General features: G+C 46.4%; 1 protein-coding gene across 1 annotated transcript in view; it reads right to left on the bottom strand.

Moving 5' to 3' along the window:
- Positions 1–2,187: 2,187 nt before the first annotated feature.
- The window catches only part of SCN10A (sodium voltage-gated channel alpha subunit 10), an 81,427-nt gene continuing 65,425 nt past the window's right edge, over positions 2,188–18,189 (bottom strand). Inside the window, exons 21-27 of the mRNA XM_022563630.2 lie at positions 16,785–16,907; positions 15,235–15,519; positions 14,457–14,510; positions 13,480–13,617; positions 13,119–13,223; positions 8,279–8,549; positions 2,188–5,535 (exon numbers count right to left, since the gene is read on the bottom strand). Of these exons, the coding sequence (XP_022419338.1) occupies positions 4,328–5,535; positions 8,279–8,549; positions 13,119–13,223; positions 13,480–13,617; positions 14,457–14,510; positions 15,235–15,519; positions 16,785–16,907 (2,184 nt within the window). The 3' untranslated portion in view covers positions 2,188–4,327. The remainder of the gene's footprint in view (positions 5,536–8,278; positions 8,550–13,118; positions 13,224–13,479; positions 13,618–14,456; positions 14,511–15,234; positions 15,520–16,784; positions 16,908–18,189) is intronic.

Here is an 18,189-nt window from a genome sequence, read left to right as displayed (position 1 = left end):
GTTTCCAGGGCTCACTGGTAACCAACAGAAAGTACAATAAGCTGTTCATTCCTTAGAAGAAATTGCTTCCCAGTGCTCCTATCTCATGAGGGAGTAAGACAGTGGATGAGGAATGCTCCCAGAAGCAGGACCAAGAAATCCTTCCACTGTCAAGGCCAGCAGTACATACTCCCAGGTATACTGTGGACTGGCACTTCTGGATGTGGTTTCTCTTTTTCTAAATGTTTTTGTTGTTTTGGCTGTGCCACACAGCTTGCGGGATTTTAATTCCCTGACCAGGGATTGAACCCGGGCCCTTGGTAGTGAGAGCTCAGAGTCCTAACCACTAGACTGCCAGGAATTCCTCTTTTTCTAAATAGAGATTTTTATTGAAGTTAACATGTTTATCCTATGCTATTGTCTATGGTATGGCTGGCCTTTGGGTACTGGGCCATGAGGAGCTAACTTTGGACAGATTAAGAAGAAAAAATTAGCCAAATATCGTGAATTTACTTTGACATTGTTTTTGGTGCTGGGGGTACATCCGTGAGCAAGTGGAGTCCATGCTCTTGCAGGGCTTACATTCTAGTGGGGAAGACAGGCAATGAGAAAGTACATATATAACATATCAGAGCGCAGTAAGTGCTGGATGGGGCTGGTAATTAGATAGGCTGGTAAGGGAAGAACTGAAGAAAATGTGGGAGTGACCTATGTGGATATAATGGCTGAAGAAAAAGCAAGTTCCAAGGGCCTTTGCCCTGAGGCAAGAGCATGCCTGGTGTGTGTAAGGAACAGCAAGGAAGACAGTGTGGCTGAAGCACAGAGAGTTGGGGTGAAGATGAGGTCAGAGAGGAGTAAGGGCTAAATTATGTAAAACCATGGTAATAACGTCTACTTGGAGTACATAGAAGCCACGGGTGGATCTTGAGCTCTGGCTGCTGTTTGAGAATAGACTGCTGGGGACAAGAGTAGAAATGGGGGCAAGCTGTAAGGCTACTGAAATAATACTTGTGAGAGGTAATGGTTATTGAATAAGGCTGATAGTCGAAAGTTCCCTTTCTCTAGAATTTCCTTTTCTGTTATCTACGATAGAACTCCTAATCCTTTTACAGCTCGGCTCAGATGATCCAAGTCCAAGACAGAAACACCACAATTCAAAGCAGCAGATAGTGACTACTTCTGTGAAGAGGGAGGAGAATCTAACCTAAGCTATTCAAAGAACTGAACTTGTGAGCCATAACACACACACAGAAAACTGCAACTAGATATGTATGCTTAGCTTAACACATGGTTATAAAGACAGCACTTATAAAGAGAACCACCTAGGTGGGAACTTAGAACATTGCCAGAGACCTAGTCACAATGCCTCCTTCCACGTCTTACTAACCTCTACACTGCCTTTAATGGACAAATCCCTGCTTTTCTTCATGCATCCCTAAACAGTATATTTAATTTTGCCTGATCTTGAACCTCATAAAATCATATAGTAGATATAGTTTGGTGACTGGCTTCTTTCACTCAATATTATGTTTTTAAGATTCATCCATAAACTTGTACAAGGCTATATCTCATTCTCATTACCACATAAAATTACATTTTAAAAATGTACCACAATTTATTAATTTATTCTACTGCTGATGGACATTAGGTTGTTTCTAATTTGGGTCTATTATGAACAATGATAATAAGAAATCTTGTTCATGTCTCCTAGAGCATGTGTGCATGGATTTCTCTAGGTTTCATACCTACCAGTGGAAAACCCAAGTCACGAGTATATGTAAAAAGTTTAAGTAAAGTTAAACTGTTTTGCAAAATGGTTGGACCAATTTACATGCTCCAGCAGTGCATTCAACTTCCTGTTGCTCTACATCTTTGCCAGCAGTTGATATTTGTTAGATTCTAAAACTTTTATAAAGCTGATAGGTGTGTAGTGATATTTCACTATGGTTTTAATTTGAATTTCCCTGATTACTAATTAGGTTGTGTGCTCTTTCATATGCTTATTGATTATTCAGGTTTCCTCCTTTGTGATGTGCCTTTTCAAATCTCTTGCCATTTTTCCTACTGTGTTGTCTGTTTTGTATTGATTTATAGATGTTAATAAAAATCTCTGAATATTAGACTTTTGTTGGATGTGTTTTATTTATTTTATCCACTTGACAGCTTGCCTTTTCATTCTTTTTAATGATCTATTTTCATGAATTTATGTTCTAAATTTTAATGTAGTCAAGTTTATCAGCCTTTTTAAAATTTTATGGTCACAAAGATAGTTTCCTATATTATCTTCTAAAACGTTTATAGATTTGCCTTTCAAATATAGATACACCTGGAACTGATTTTAAGTACAAATAAGGTCAGATTCCTAGGTACCATACAGTTTTAGGTAGGGGTCCTTATCTTTTGCGGGGGACACAATTCAACTCACAACCTGGGACAAAATATGTAACAAGAATATATTTGAGAATAATATCATCTACTTAATAAAACTAGTCTGATGGTTGGGTACATTTAAGTCTTCCACAAAACATTGTAAAAGTAAGCCACTCCCTAAGCTCTCTGTCCGCCCAGCTGTCTTATAAACACTTGGGCAAGCATCCTCTCCGAGGGCATTTTCATCGGCTGCATGAGATTTAGCTGTTGAAGTAGCTGCACAGTGAATATGTGTGCTCTCTGGTCCAGTGCCATTTGGTTGAACTCATCTTTTAGGTACAAACCAAGCATCCAGAGAACAGCTGATCTGTACTGTGTCAGCCTGTGCCCTCAGCTATTCCATCATCTTATTAACCTGCTTCTGTGGGTGCTTGCAAACCCCAATAAGCATTTCGAACGCCTCTTTGGCCTCTGCTGGGCCAACTGAGATAGAGAAAGGATAGATTTTTCTGTGCGGCCCCAGAAAAATCTGTGTCCATGAAGCCTGTCAGGGGGACCAGTCTTTAGTCTTTGTAATTGAATAAATGGGAAATCTTATGAAGCGATAAAATACATATCAATGAATTGACCTGATCCTTGTCATCATGGCAAGGAATGTCCCAAGAGTTAATAGACGATCATGGCTCTCATTAAGACCCTTTATGTCTTATGCTATCACACGAACTTCTTAATCTCTTTCATCTCAAGACCTGCCATGTGACTTTGGCCTGAATATCATCCCTTGGCAACCCTTCCACCATTCAATGCATAAATCCAGTGAATCTTTTGGGGCTTAACTCTCATTATGTCTTGTGCTTAGAGCAGTGCCTGTCATATAACAGGTACTTTAAAACATTTGTAGGATGAGTTAAAGAAAGTATTGGCCTTACCTTTTGTCTCCCAGATCATCTTTCTCAAAATGTTCCTTTATTTTTGATTATACTAATTATGGAGTCCTGGTCCGAGGGGAATGTGAAAACCTCCATCCTTAAGTCTATGAGATGTGAAACAGCCTCTAGAATATATTCAAAAGCTGTCTTTTGGCCATAGAGCAGAAAGGTCTGGCCATTGCCGCTTCAGGGGCGAGTATTTTCGTCGTCTGAATTGGGACAGGGCATCACTGAGTTCTACAACATGAAATGCAAAGGCTGCAAAGACTGTCCATTCTGCCCCCCACCACCATGGGGAAGTGGTTCAGAGGGGAGTGAGTTTGGCCCAGGTCAGCCAGGCAAGCAGTGGGAGAGTTAGTTAGGATGAGAACAGGCTCCCAGGACAGTGCTCCTTCCTGCCTACCCAGCCTGAACCCAAACTGCAAAATATCAGGAACCCTGAAAGTGAAGAAGTGATTTATGACATGTCAGTGTCACATAATTTTTTAAAATGATGCTTTAGGATATAACATTGGTTTTGACATACCTTTAAAAATATTAATTTTAATGGGTATCTCAGAGGCCTTTCATGACATAGACCACAGGTATTACCCTGGGCTGGAGCAGCTGTCCGGCAGCTCTCAGCATGCAGTCATGCAAAATCCTAAATAACACTGCCAGTCTCCATGTGGCGTTTCACAGAGGATGACCTTGGACCTTTAGCAACATTCTTGCCATGTATCTTTGGAAGTTCTGGTCCTGAGGTGTTTGTCTTGGTAAATGTAAGCTCTGGTCACCATCAAAATAAAATGTTCCAGGGACATTTTCTGGAAAGTAAGGGAACCCATCATCTGATATTGAAAATTAAAAGGGAAGTCACAGCGGAGACGCCCTTGGCTTCTGACTCTTGTTAGTGTGTGAGGGTTTCTCCAAAGGTGGGTACCAACTGTATTCCCTGCCCCATTCTGACATTGTGACCAGTGGCATGCGTTGGTGAGGCGGTGGTGGTACATTGTCACAGAGCAGAAGGATACGTCAGAGCTGGACATGCCCCTGCTGGAGGGTCCTCACTAGGGCCCAGTGGCTTCCTTAGTGGCAGCCTCCCCTTCGTTTTGTATCGAGCTAGATGTGCTTAAGTTGACTTGATCACTAAGGCCTCTAGTGACACTGTCGTAGGATGGTGGGAAAGATGTGGCAGAGGCAGTTTCAGATTTGTCTGGGAGCACACAGTTTTCATTTGCCACGAATGCAACAAAGCCTTCATCTGGGAGTGACACAGCCTCCTCCTCAGCCCTGGGCACAGGTAGGGGATTGGCGATCGTCATGGAGCGGTGCAGCACGTAGCTGCGATAGGCCTTTTGGATGACAGTGGCTGAAATGTCTTCTTGCTTCCACCGGAGGGTGGTTGCTATTGGTTCATAGGATGCTTTTGAAAGATTAGTTGCCATAAATTTCTCCTCCATATTTGCCTTCAGAGAATCCAACTCCCCAGATTCTCCCAGAACATTCTTGGTGAAGGTAAACAGGATGTCCAAACAGTGGATCTTATCTCCAGGGACCAAGGGCAAGTCCATCTGGATTAATATATTCCCATTGGGTTTTGGGATCCGCAGGGGGCCAGAGAGCGTGTCTGCAAAGTCTGAGAGGGCAGAGAAGGTAATGAACTGGGTGGCCTCCGGGTCGAACTTTTCCCAAGTCTCGTAGAACATGTCAAAGTCATCCTCGCTCAGGGGCTCCGTACTCTCCTTCGTGGCCACATTGAAGTTTTCCAGAATCACCGCAATGTACATGTTGACCACGATGAGGAAGGAGATGATGATGTAGGTGGTGAAGAAGAGGATGCCCACGATGGGGTTCCCACAGTCCCCTCTAGTGCCGTTGCTGTTGGGCAGGTTGGGGTCGCAGTAGGGAGGCCCCGTGTTGAGGATGGGGCTGAGAAGCCCATCCCAGCCTGCCGACGTGGTGATCTGGAAGAGGCACAGCATGCTGTTGGCGAAGGTCTGGAAGTTGAACATGTCATCAATGCCAGCCTCCCACTTGACGTAGGCGAAGTTGGCCATGCCGAAGATGGAGTAGATGAACATGACCAGGAAGAGCAGCAGCCCAATGTTGAAGAGGGCGGGCAGGGACATCATGAGCGCGAAGAGCAGCGTGCGGATGCCCTTGGCCCCGCGGATCAGCCTGAGGATGCGGCCGATCCGGGCCAGGCGGATGACTCGGAAAAGCGTTGGGGAGAATAAATTTCCAAGTGATGTAAGAATTGCAGAAAACACCAGGCCTTTAAAAGTAAGGGGAAATGATCTAATTAGTACTTCCAACCACGAGCCCTGACAAAGTTGACTGGATCACACCCCCTCTTCTCTGCCTGGTATGGACCTCCAAGTGAGCATCCATATTCAGGGACTCTGGACCCTCTGAGCCTGGCACAGTGGATGGCATAAAGTAGGGGCTCAGTAAGTGTCCATTGCATAAATCCTGTCTCCCTCGAGTAAGTCTCACCTTTCCCACCATGTTCTTATCTTTCCCTCCATCCAGATACATTCTTAGTCAACCTACATGGTCAAAACCCAATTTCTGCAGCCTAGTTCAGCTGGAAGTGATTGCACCCTGTTCCACATGCTCACAGTCCTTTGTCTGTCTTTGTCTGTAACATAGACCCGGCTCTTTCCTGAGAATTCAGCCTTTGGGTAATGCCTTTACTTCCACCCTGGTCCTGTGCTCTGTGAAGGCTGGGACCCACTGTGATTCATCTCCCTATCTCCTACTGTGAAGATTGACTCAGTTCCTGGCACATGGTCCTGTGGATAATTGTACAGAGCCTAGTATTAATTATAAGGGGCCTGAGGACTTGGGCAACTTGCTGACAGCTAAAACAGAATGGTTTTGAATGGCCAGCTGTCTGCATAATAGATTTTATTTGTTTCTTTCATTTCCAGCTGTGTTTGAACTCTGTGTTAGGGCCTAGAGATGGGCTAGTTTAAGGTCATTTATAGCCCCCTAACCCGAACTATGAACAAGAGTGTGTATATCTCCCTTTGTGATATCTAACTTGAAGACTGGTGAAACTTGGTCTTGGGGACCTGTGGAGGCCTGTTAAGACCATCAAAGATTAGGCAAGGCCTTTAGGTCAAACAGGATCCAAAACCTCTCAGGAGAAATGGTGAGGGGTATGATAGAAGCTCTCTCTCCTCGCCAGGGTGCCCTTGATCCCATTCTCCTACTCGCCTTTTGTCCTATGAATATGGGTGGTCACAGTATTGTGTTGGAAGGAGGAAGGAAATGGAGGAGAATTGGGATAATTATAATTTTGTATTATGAAATCTTTATGAAAGCCCCTCTCTTAAAGTCCAGTTTAACTGGGGCATTTTCCCATAGTGTGAGATACGTATGTGTTTTTATAATCTACTAAGATTCTGCCAGCCAACTAGCCTACCTTTACAAGGGAGAATGAGTCTTCATACTTGTAACAATCAGACAATCAATACATGTCTTACAGGTGGAAAGGAAGAAGGGGAGAGGGAGGGAGAGTGGAAGAATGGCTAGTGGGTTCTTGCACTTGTTTTCGAGCTGTCATTATGAGTGATTTCTCTCCAGTGACGGGCGTTGCTGTGTAGGTCATAGGAACTGGTAGTTAAGGTGGCCCCATGATAGAATGGAGTACTCTGAGTATATTTTATTTCTATATTACTGATATGGGAAGTCACATAAGCAAGCTCCCTTCTCTAATATAAAATAATAATAAATGGCCTTTAGAGTCTCTCACTTTCGAAGGCAAACAAACAAACAAAACAAACCTCCCCCACCCCGCCCCTGGAAAACCCAGCAGCAATAGGAAAATAAAACAAAACAAAAAACAAAAATAAATTTAAACTTCCCAAACAAACACAACCCAAGGCTGTGTTTCAGCACCAGGATACAGAGATTAAGTGCCGCCTTTGTTGTATTCAGATGCTATTAGCTCTTGATAGTAAATCAATGGAAAATAAAATCTACAGCTATGCCCTGACATGAAAAGTAAGGAGGTCATGATATAATAGGTCAGGATATATTTACAAAGCAAAGTAAACCTGGTGTGCTGGGATTTGGCCTTTATAGGATCCAACTTTGGCTAAACCACACGAAGGCCAGGGACGATATCTTGGTTGTTGGTAGGAGGCTGTTAGTTTATTAAAAAGAACATTAGCATGGTCTAAATTCAGCTCCACCCTTTACAAACTATATGACCTTGCATAACTTTCTTAATCTCTGAGGCTCCATATTAAATGTATAAAATGAGTATAGTAACACTCCTTCCCAGGGCTGCTGTGGCGATCCGTGGATCCCAGCCCAGTGCTCAGAACTCAGCAAGCACTCAGTTATGGTGGCTGCAATGCCCACTTTAACCTCTGACTCCATTCATTTTCTCTGAACACCGTTGGCCCCCAAATACTGAGCCTGTCATTCAACAACACCCAGACTAGGTCATAATAGCATCGATCTCTTGGCATTGGTCCCTTGACTTTACTGTCACTCATATTCCCTAAGTGGACAGTTATACAGAGATTTAATTCCAGACCCTTGACTTAAGAATCTCCTTTGAACAATCTCCTCCTAGTCTTTCCTCACTCTTCTGGCAACCACCTCCTTTCCCAGAAAGTATTTTATGACTCACCTCACACCACAGCACCCACTCTCTGCTTTGAAGGCCATAAAGATAAGACCCATTGGAAACTCCATCATCTTAGGTTTTCTTGTGCGTGATTGTTCCCTATCGGCTCCCAAATTTCTGGCGATGGCTGCACACACGGTAGGTGCCTGAATACCCTTCATGGCAGCATGGAGAAGGCTAGTGGAACCTCTGCATTTCACTGAGAGGCCCCGGGCATTTTAAATCTGCTGCTCTTGCAAAGCAGCAAATACTGGGCTCCTCTTACAACGCAGGTTTTTAAAAGTTTGTTAGCTGTCCCCTTGGTTTTGAAAGAGCAGCCAAAACAAGACCAAGTAGAGGCTGGGTGTCCCCACCACATGCGATGCCCACTTACTTCCAATGGAGAGGACCACGACAATTAAGTCAAATACATTCCAGCCATTGGTGAAGTAGTAATGCCTCAAGGCGAACATCTTCATGACACACTCGCCCATGAAGACGGCCACAAAGAACTGGTTGATTTTGTTTAGGATTTTTGTCTTTTCTTCACTCTGCTCATCAGTCTCCACCATCATGGTGATCATGTTGAGGCAGATGAGGACCATGATGATGATGTCGAAAGTCTGCCTGGTCACGATGTCAAAGACAAAGCCCTGGTACTTGTTCTGAGAAAACAAGAGATGGTACATCGGGCCTTTTAGCAACATAAACCAGGCATCTGGAGAGGCTGTGTTCTTCACAGATGGGTTTTTAAAGTCTGTCTCTTTTGTCTCCCTCACACTCCACATCCCAACAGAAGCAGAATCCTAACCCTCCAAAATCTCACTCTTAGTTGTTTCTACCTCATTGCCTCTCCTGGCCCCACGAAGTCACTAGGCACTTTGTCCTTGTCCATGCTCTTCCCTCCACTTGCAGTGCCCCTCCAGTCCTTTCTCTGGGCCACCTAAATCCCCATAGCCTTGAAGCTGCTGCATATCACAGGAAGATAAGCTCAGTGCTTTGTGATGACCTAGAGGGGTGGTATAGGGAGGATGGGAGGGAGGCTCAAGATGGAGGGGATATGGGGATATATGCATACATACAGCTGATTCATTCTGTGCAGATGTCTAAGCAGGTCTTGGTTGTTTGCATTCTTGGAGAGAGGCAGAGTGGTCTGGACAACCAAGAGATCATTTTTAGGGGGTTATTTTTATGGTGTTTAAAAAATTTTTCCTGGTGTGGCCCTCTAGACTTTCCTGTGCTGTTAACATCTTATTGGTCTGTGAGCTCTTGATTCCAACCTCATCCTCCACCCTCACCTTCTCAGACACATCTGAGCTCTGTGGAACTCACCTGCCTTGATCTGCAAACTTCTCCTCCTACTCAGTGGCTGCTCACTCTCCTCATGCCATGGACCCTAGGGCTGGGGGCAGAGCTGAGGTCCCTCTTGTTCCCCATTGTCACTCCCAGACCTTTGCTCCTCCTGTGTCTTGTAAAACCCTTCCTCCTCTGATGCCTGTGTCTTCAAGTTAGCCTTCCTTTGCCCCCTCTTCATCGCTACCACTTACTGACCTCCTGGTCCCTCTGCTTCATTACTGATGAGTGAGACTCTTGGCCACACTTGGCCACTCTTGGCTATTAGCTCTCGGTTCCTTACCTAAATCTCTAATGGCCTAGTTTTTCCTAACTTAGAGAAAAATCTTCCTGAATCTCACATCTCTCTCCAGCTACCAGCCTACTTCTCTCTTCACTTCACAGTTAAATTTCTTGAAGGAGTTGTGTGCAATCACTGTTTCCCATTCACGCCTCAGCCTACTCCAACATAGCTTTTGTCCCCATCCTGCCATTGAAATGGTGCTTGTTAAGATCACTCGTAACGTCCAACATACTGGTTTGGCATCGCTTACCGCCCCCTCTGCCTTGAAACTCTCTTTTCTTGGTTCCCAGAGGGCTTACTTCCCTGGTTCTCTTCTTGCCTTTCTGTCTGCTCTTTTTAGAGTCTTCTTTACTCAACCTTTAGATATTAGAGTTCCTCAAGGCTCAGTCCTATGTACCCTTCGCTCTTCACGCCATTCTTTCTCCCTTGGCAATTTCTCCGGCCTGTGAATTAATATGTGTGTGATTTTTACTCATTGTTTTCCTGTGTCACTGGACTGTCATCTCTGTGAGGGCAGGAACATCTCACTGCCCTATCCGCAGGGTCTGCATAGTATCTGGAATGCAACAGATGGTCAATAGGCAGATGAGTGAATGGATGACAGAACGGACGGCTCTGAATTACACACACTTCAAACAGAATTATAAAGCCACTCCACTAGGTTGATTACATTTAATTCTGTACAGAAGGCACTTCCTGAATGTGTACTGTGTCCAGGGCTCTGCATGAGCGGCTGTGAGGGAGAAAGGAACCTGTCATGAGTCTCACCAGGGAGCTCCCAGGAGGCACAAAGGGGAGAAGGGCTGTGACAGGGCTGGTTCCTGCTTTCTGCTTCATGGTGGGGATGGGTTGCTACCCTGCAGGGTTTGAGCAAAGAATCAGAGTGGGTCTGGCTCCAGGCATAGCTGCTGGCTCATGTCTTTTCTGGGATGCTGAGCCACTAATAGCTTTCATTTCATCACTGAAAATGGCAAAAAAAAAAAAAAAAAAAAAAAAAAAAGGCCCATTCATGACTCCTAACTAAACAGAGCAGGCAACATTACTAAGTTCTGGGCATCAAGTTTGCGCCGGATATTCAGCTGCTGGGGAGTGGAGCGGCTTTCTAGCTGCTCTTGGCTTAGCTTGTGGGCAGGGATCACTTCCTTGCAACCCTCGGGGCTCTCAGAGATGATGAAGTGGGTGACTGATGATGTGATATTCTGGAGCCTATTCTTTTCCTATAAAGTGGAGTATGTGAAACCTGATTTTAGTGATTTCTATAGCAGGGAATATTATAGAATAAAATTTCCCAGTCTTGTGGAAGCCTTAGGCTCTGCTATGGATGAAGCATAAGATTTAGAACTTGGGGTTCACGTGTGGCAAGGAGTAGTATGTACATGCCTGTGTTGGAGGTCCCTATGTCATCCGAGGCTGGCTCTGCCATGAACTGGCACCCATGTACCTGTGGAGCAGAGTCCTGTGCCAATGCTCAGCTTACCTGACCAGCTCAACCTGTTGGGACCCCTCAGGGAAGAAGATGGCCTTTCCAGTGCCAATAATCTAGTGAGGAGGAAACTGGAGCTGGGGAGGTGAGTCTTAGGTGGGAGTGGGCATTTCTCTTATTGCTTGGGCTTCTTTCTTGGCTCTGGACTTTGTGGAGGGCAGATGATCAGGCTGGTCCCACTGTGGGGTGGGTGCCAAGACGTCGCCTGCCATATGGATGCTGGCCAGGAGCTAGGATGGGCCAAGGCTCGTGGGCCCTGGAGAGCAGCCGGCTGCAATTGCCGCCTGGGCCCTGATCTGCTAGTTTCCCTTTTGGTATCCGAAACCTCAAAGTCTTGTTTAAATGTTCCAGCCTTGCCTCAGCTATGCTAAAGGGAACAAAGGAAATAATGTTTGCCGTGCCTGGACCAGAATATTAAGGAGAGAGCCATGTTCCCCCACTAAAGCTATTATAGTGTGGATAGTTAGTTAGTTAGTAATATACACCCCCTCCCATTCAAAGGGATGGCTAATGTCAGGAACACAGCTGGGCTATGAGGTCTCACTTTGCTTATCCGCATGGAAGACCTCCTCCAGTGCCAACCTTGGAGGACCTTGGGGATGGCTTGATTAGGAGACGTGATGATTTTGTTGTAGGTCTTCCTGCCCAACCACTGACTTCCACCCCTACTGCAGTGCCTGGAGTTTCAGCATTAGGTTCCTACCTTTATATTAAGATAGTGTCCTTTCCAGGGTCCCTTTTGGAAATGTAGCTCACCCTGTCCCAAGGAAATTGTCTTCCTTGAGAGGAGGAAGCTATGGTGGCCTGTGGGATTGGCTGATGAGAGGGGAGAAGCTGAGATGTTATAGAGAGATGGAGCAAGTATGTAGGGAAGGGTACCCAAAACTGTCATGATTTTGCCAAGGGTTGACCCCAGCACCGAACACCTTGGTGTCTGTTCAAATGTGGATTCAACATCAGTCCAGCCACCAGAAAAGGTCAGCAGGGACCTAACTGCTCGCTTCTCATTAGTTCTTAGGATCCTTCTCCCGTAACCCCAGCTTGACTCTGATTGGCTGGGCTCAGCCTTTCACCTACATCTTCTAATTTTGAGCCTGTTCCTGCCCACTGGACATTGGAGCGATACTCCCTGAGCCTTAGGGACTCTCCCTCAGGCTAACTCAACCCCTGTTATCTTGATCTTATGAGGTATTTGGAAGGACACCTCTGCCCCTACAGAGGTCTGAACATCTTATCACTCCCCATTGTAACACTTCTTATCAGAATGGAGAATAGTAATACATTTGTGACCACTGTTTCCAAGTAAAGCATGTGAAAGGTCATAGCATTTTCTTTTCCTCCTGTAAATGTTTTTAAGACTTTGTGCTCATGAAGTTTTTAGTATCTTATGCAAACCCCATGCCTTGATTTAGAAATTATAATGTCTTGGCCAACAGAATGTATGTCTCCCTGATTCATTTAGGGAAAGGCCTGTACCTTTGCTGAAGGTCCTTAGGTTTTGCCCTTGTGTGGGGAAGGGCTAATGGGATTGTGCCATGGATCTTTTTGAATAAAGGAATCACAGGGGAGTATGCCTCTAAGTTTTGGTCAATCTTTAAACACTAGAGTAGGATAATTTTTGGTTCCTATTGTGTCACCTGACCATGACCATGACTGGGCCCAGGATCCCAGGGTGGTTGGGTTTGGCTATTTCCTCTCTGTCTTCCTGTAGGCATGGGGTAGAATGTGGGGGGAGGCTGGCAATCTGTTGCAACCTACATCAAAATGCATAACCACAAATGTTTCATCTCAGGGCTCTAACCATCCTTACTATCATTTAGCCTAATCTGTTCCTGATCTGGTGCTGGAACCCTAAGCCTGTTGGGCAACTCAAGTACTTCCCTAAACAGGTCTATCTGGAACACCTGCAGGAGTATGTTCACTCCAGAAGATCAGAGTTGCTTCTTGCAGACTTTTCTTCCTTGGGCCTGGGAACTCTCATTACCTCATCCTCAAAATCAACCCAGATCTCCTCCTCCACAGAGAGCATTGGCCAGACGCCTACCAGCACAGGCATGGGCTGTCAGGTTGGATTTCCAGACACTTTCTGCTAGAGAGGCGAGCTCTGGGGCTCACCAGGGGCCGTGGGATGGGCTTCTGGGGCTTCTTGGAGCCCAATTTCTTCATGGCATTGTAGTACTTCTTCTGCTCCTCTGTCATAAAGATGTCCTGGCCCCCTAAGTGCAGAGAGATAGGATAACACACACCACTGTTATTGCCCCCAGATGGCAGCCTTCAGTCCTTTCTGGGCCCAGACCCCAGACAGGGGTGAAGCCTGCAATCAGGGGGCAAAGGTCGGTGTTGGTGCTAAAAGCCAAGATTGGGCTCCTGGTCAGGCATGGGGGCTGTGACTAGTGTTGCTTCAGTCACGAGGCCCGGGGATCGATGGTAAGTCTAAGACTCATCACTACCACAGAAACACCTAAGCCCCACTTATCTTTTTTTTCTGTTGGTTGAAGTTGTCAATGATGACCCCAACGAAGAGATTGAGTGTGAAGAAGCTGCCAAAAATGATGAAGATGATGAAGTACAAGTACATGTACACGTTGTCCTCCCACTTGGGCTGCATGTTCACCTGTGAGCAGACAAGTGGGGGCATGGGGACGAGGGGGCATCTTAGCTTGTGTTTACCCCAAAGAACCCTGAGACAAGGACCTGGCTGCAGGTGGCTTATTTGGGAGGTGATCCCAGGAAGCAGAAGTGAGAGAGGGGGAGGCAGGAACAGGATAAAGGCAGCACCACTACCATGGGCAACAGGCACTCCATGCTCTAAGGACTGTAGAACACACTTCAGAATTGTACCTCCAAGGGACAGGGAAGTGAGAGCTTTTATCTACAGACTCCCAGAGCTTATTTGTGAGGGTTGCCCCTGTAGACTCGAAGTCCTCTGCCCTTGGGGGAAAAGCTGCTGAGCCAGCTCTGAGGCACTGAAGAAAATCAAATCTCAGACAGAATAAGAAACAAAGGATGAGAGTGAACTTAGAGATGGGTTGAGGGGATATGGGGCAGGGCATCAGCGGCGTCTTGTGCCCCAGCAGGAAAGGGTCCTTCCCCAACAGCACCCATCTCCTCCACCTGGCTGCCGTGACAGTACCTGAAATTCCACTGTTCTAGCTAGCCACTGCCCTTGCCCCTGCCTCTGCCCAGGGAGCGCCCTCATGCACAGTCCTTTAGAGGTTATCTGATAATTTCCTCAATGGTGAACAGAGGAAGAACTTGAGAAGCCTAGGAGACTAGGTCAGCTTAAATATCCAACAGAAGGCCAGCTGGACACTTCTCCAGGGGGGGATAGTGCCAGACTGCTGGGTGATCGCCTTTTCCAGTACCAAGGCCACCTTCACCCCATTTCAAATAGACTAATGTGGGCGGGAGGCACAGAGCGGGAGGCGGTAGTCACCAGGGGCTGAGACTCACTTCCCGGGAATCGACAGCTGCGTACATGATGTCCATCCAGCCTTTAAAGGTTGCCTGGAAACAAGGAACAGAGGGCACTCAGTGTCTGCCCATCCATCTACATCGGCCTCTGTTTTGATTCACTTATTTGTCTGTTTTTCTCATAGAGCATTGGCCCCCCTGGAGCCAGTTCTGACATGACTCTGATTTCAGTGCCTAGCACACCATAGATACTCAGGGACTTGTTGTTGAACGAATGCATGAACAAAGGGTGGAGTGCGGGAAGCTGTGGGTAACTGCATGACAAATGTATAAGCAATTGCATTAACACTGAATGAACAAGTGGATGAAGGCAAAGGATGAATGAATGAATGGAAGCATGAATGTTATTGACTGCCATCATCACAAGCATTATCTATCATTACAATAGACTGGAACATAATTTATTACCCTCTAGGAGACGATCTGCAATAGAAGACTGTTCAGTCTGTGTGGCTATACCAGGTCTATTTTGTACAAGTAGTGAATTCTAAGTCATCACCTGATATAGCCCCACGGCAGGCCTATCCCTTTATTCTATTCTATTAGCCCAAATTGGCCTAATTGCACTACTGGGAGATCACACTCATTGGTAGGGCCCTCTAGCCTCATGGTGCAGTCTGTAGGAACAGGGAATAATCTCACTTCACACTGAGTGCTACCCCTTGCAAAGCCTCCACATAGCATCTTCTGGGAGACCCCAGGCCCTCCACTTTATCAAGCAGCCAAAGGAAGAGACATGGTTGATCTCAGGACTCACCACCTGCAGAAGTGCGAGGTAGCCCATTGCAACATTATCAAAGTTGACCTTCACATTGACCCAAAAGAAGCTTCCAGTGTGGTTTTGACGTTCACAGTCAGACATGTTATTCACAGTAGTCCAAGGCACAAGAAGAAAGCCTTCACTGGTCTTGTTGATGCATTTCTGAAACTTCCCTGCGAAGAGGTTCACACCCATGATGCTGAAGATGAGCCAGAAGATGAGGCAGACGAGGAGGACGTTCATGATGGAGGGGATGGCGCCCACCAGGGCATCTACCACCACCTGGGGGGAAAGGCAGAAAGATCTGGAACCCCACCGATGCCACACCCTTCTTGCCCGATCCCAGTTCTTTCTACCCTCACTCGGGCTGCTTCATGAGCCAGTGGAAGCAAGAGAAGTGGGTTAATTAGAGCCATAATTCAGACTCAGAAGACAGAGGCACTGGGCAGTGAGGATGGGTTTATACATTCTCTCTAAAGTTCATTCAGGGCAGGTTTCAGTGTCTCTCCTTAGGATTGAGGAGATGGACACACTTACAAGCACATACATACTCATTTAGGGGTGCCAGTGTGTGTTTTGTACTTGCAAATACAGACTTCTAGAACTTTGCTTTATTTTATAAACTATATGTTTATAAAATACAGTTTATAGTGTGCTTTGGTCAAGAATCAGTGAAAACCCAAATCCATATTCACAAGCTTGTTTATTTGTAAATTAGCAACCTGGAGATAAAATAAAATAAACATCAAAGTATTTCAATCATAAGCTTTGTGATTTGTAAAGATACAAGTTAATTTTAAAAGTCCACTTTTGTTTTGAAGGTACGATGTCTTCTTTGAGGCAGTGGTGGAGGAAGAAAGCAAACCTTGCTTTCTGTACCAGAAGACTTTCATAATTATGTGGAAGGGGAGGGGAGAAAATGAGCAGTCCCTCATCCCCTATAAGACAAGGGCCAGACTTGTGAGCATTCCATCCTGAGGAAGACAGTGAGGGCGAGGTGGCGGCTGAAAGCCTTGGATGAGGAGAGGGATGGATGAAAGGAGAGAATCCATAGGACCCAATGACTGTGCTGGGTTGGAGAGAAGACGCATTCCAGTGGGTGGTGACTGAGATGCTGAGCCGCTGATGTCACTGCATTTAAATGGAGTGTCAGAGGCAAGGCTCATTTGTCATGGAAAGATGAAGAGCTTGGGGTGTTCCGGAGATTTTGGCAATAAGGACAAAAGGCAGGGTGGGGAGATTGAGGTAAGAGATGCTTGTGACGCTGTGAAGCAGGATTGCCTCACTAAGAGCAGGAGAGAGTGAGGTCTGAGTCCTGGTAGATGTGACGTTTGAGGTGAGAAGGGAAGCAGGCTTACAGAGGGACTTGAAGGAGAACTAGGAGAGTTAGGATACTGCAGCACCACCAACGTGACAGCAGAAAGTGGGGACCCCTGAGCTGACCTGTGGGGGTAGGGCCTGGAGCTCAGGGTCAGTAGTACGGAGGGCGTAAAGGGGGAATGGGTACCAAATGCTGCAGACCAGAGCAGTTAGGAGATAGGTCTTACCCGCATGCCTTCAAATCGAGACAGGGCCCGCAGTGGCCGCAGGGCACGGAGGGTCCGAAGGGCTTTGATGGATGCCATATCAGAATACTGCAGCACCTTCGCTATAAGGCTTGTCAGTGAGATCTGAGTGCAGGCAGAGAGGAAAAGCATCACCCTAGGGTTCCAGAAAGTTGACCCTGGTGGATGGAGACAGGAAATCCCTCCCACTCCCTACTCTGTCAGAGCCATCATCCTGGCTCCCACCTTATTCTGAACTCCAACGAGAGGTATAGTGAGAGTCCAATCTCTTCTCTTTCATTAAAAATTTCATTCATCATTTATCTGAACTTTTGGCCAAGAAAATCTCAGTCTCCCACATCGCCACCCCCTTGTATGTAGGTATCAAGCTCCCAGTGTAGTAAATCAGCCTTCCCTTTCCTCTCTAGAGGCACCAGCCAGTTCCCAACAGCCTTTAAAATTTGATTGACTTTCAGAGACTTGGAGAGATGCTGGCCCTTCATGGGGGTTATGCAGAAAGTCTATCTTGAGGAATATAAAGTGAGGCTCGATTGTACGTGCTGAGAAAAGTGGGGAAGAAAGAGTCCTGGGCTGGGTGGGGTCTAGTTCCCTCTCAACCCTGATATTTTTGTGACCTTGGGTCAGTGCCTTGTTAGTGCAGGTTGTACTTTCAACCTTTGTAAAATGAGAAATCAGACTAAGAGAACTCCGAGGCCCTCACAGCTCTGCAGTTTTCCAGGAAGAGTGACTGGCATGGGGCCAGGAGATTCAGCTTTGACAGATAGCTGAGATATAATGACTGAGTTGTGAGTCCCTGTTGGTTGGTCAGTTTTGCATCTTTTAAAGTGTTGGACCAAGGACTGCAAAGGCACAAACTTACATGGAAAAATGGTCACACCTTCCAGGAACTTTGAAGGTGCCAGGGAGATACGCTATGCATTGGCTTGAGCTTGCCAGAGGCTGTGACCCAATCCTGGGAGACCCCCAACTGCACCACGACTGGTGGGCTGAATTCAGGCTCAGCTTATCTTGACAGCTAGGAGGGGATGTCAGAAAGGGAAGGGTTTACACTTGGGTGCTAGAGCCCCAAACAATGCCTGTTCTCTGAATGGTGGCTTATTCCACCAGGACAGAAAACTGGAATGGAAACAACCCCCTTCCTCCAACCAGGCAAGGCTCCAGACACCAGCAGGTGGCACCCAGCTGCCTGGCTAAGTGAGAGCAGGAGGTTTGGGGCCAGTTCCATGCTGGACCCTGTTCAGTCTTTTGCTCAGCCCCTGGGAAGGCTGCCTCACGTGCAAAATCTGCAGTTGGGGCAATTAGGAGCTGGGGCCTCTCCAGCAAAGCCCTCCCATCCAAGCCCAAGCTCCATTCCCACTGATCAAGCCACAAGCCTCCCAACTGGTCT

Source organism: Delphinapterus leucas, chromosome 10 (assembly GCF_059928025.1).
Source record: "Delphinapterus leucas isolate spDelLeu-1000000601 "Yukka" chromosome 10, BTC_Dleu_Yukka2, whole genome shotgun sequence".
Taxonomy (NCBI): domain Eukaryota; kingdom Metazoa; phylum Chordata; class Mammalia; order Artiodactyla; family Monodontidae; genus Delphinapterus; species Delphinapterus leucas.
Note: the sequence above shows the minus strand (reverse complement) of the source record. Positions and strands in the feature narration are given on the sequence as shown.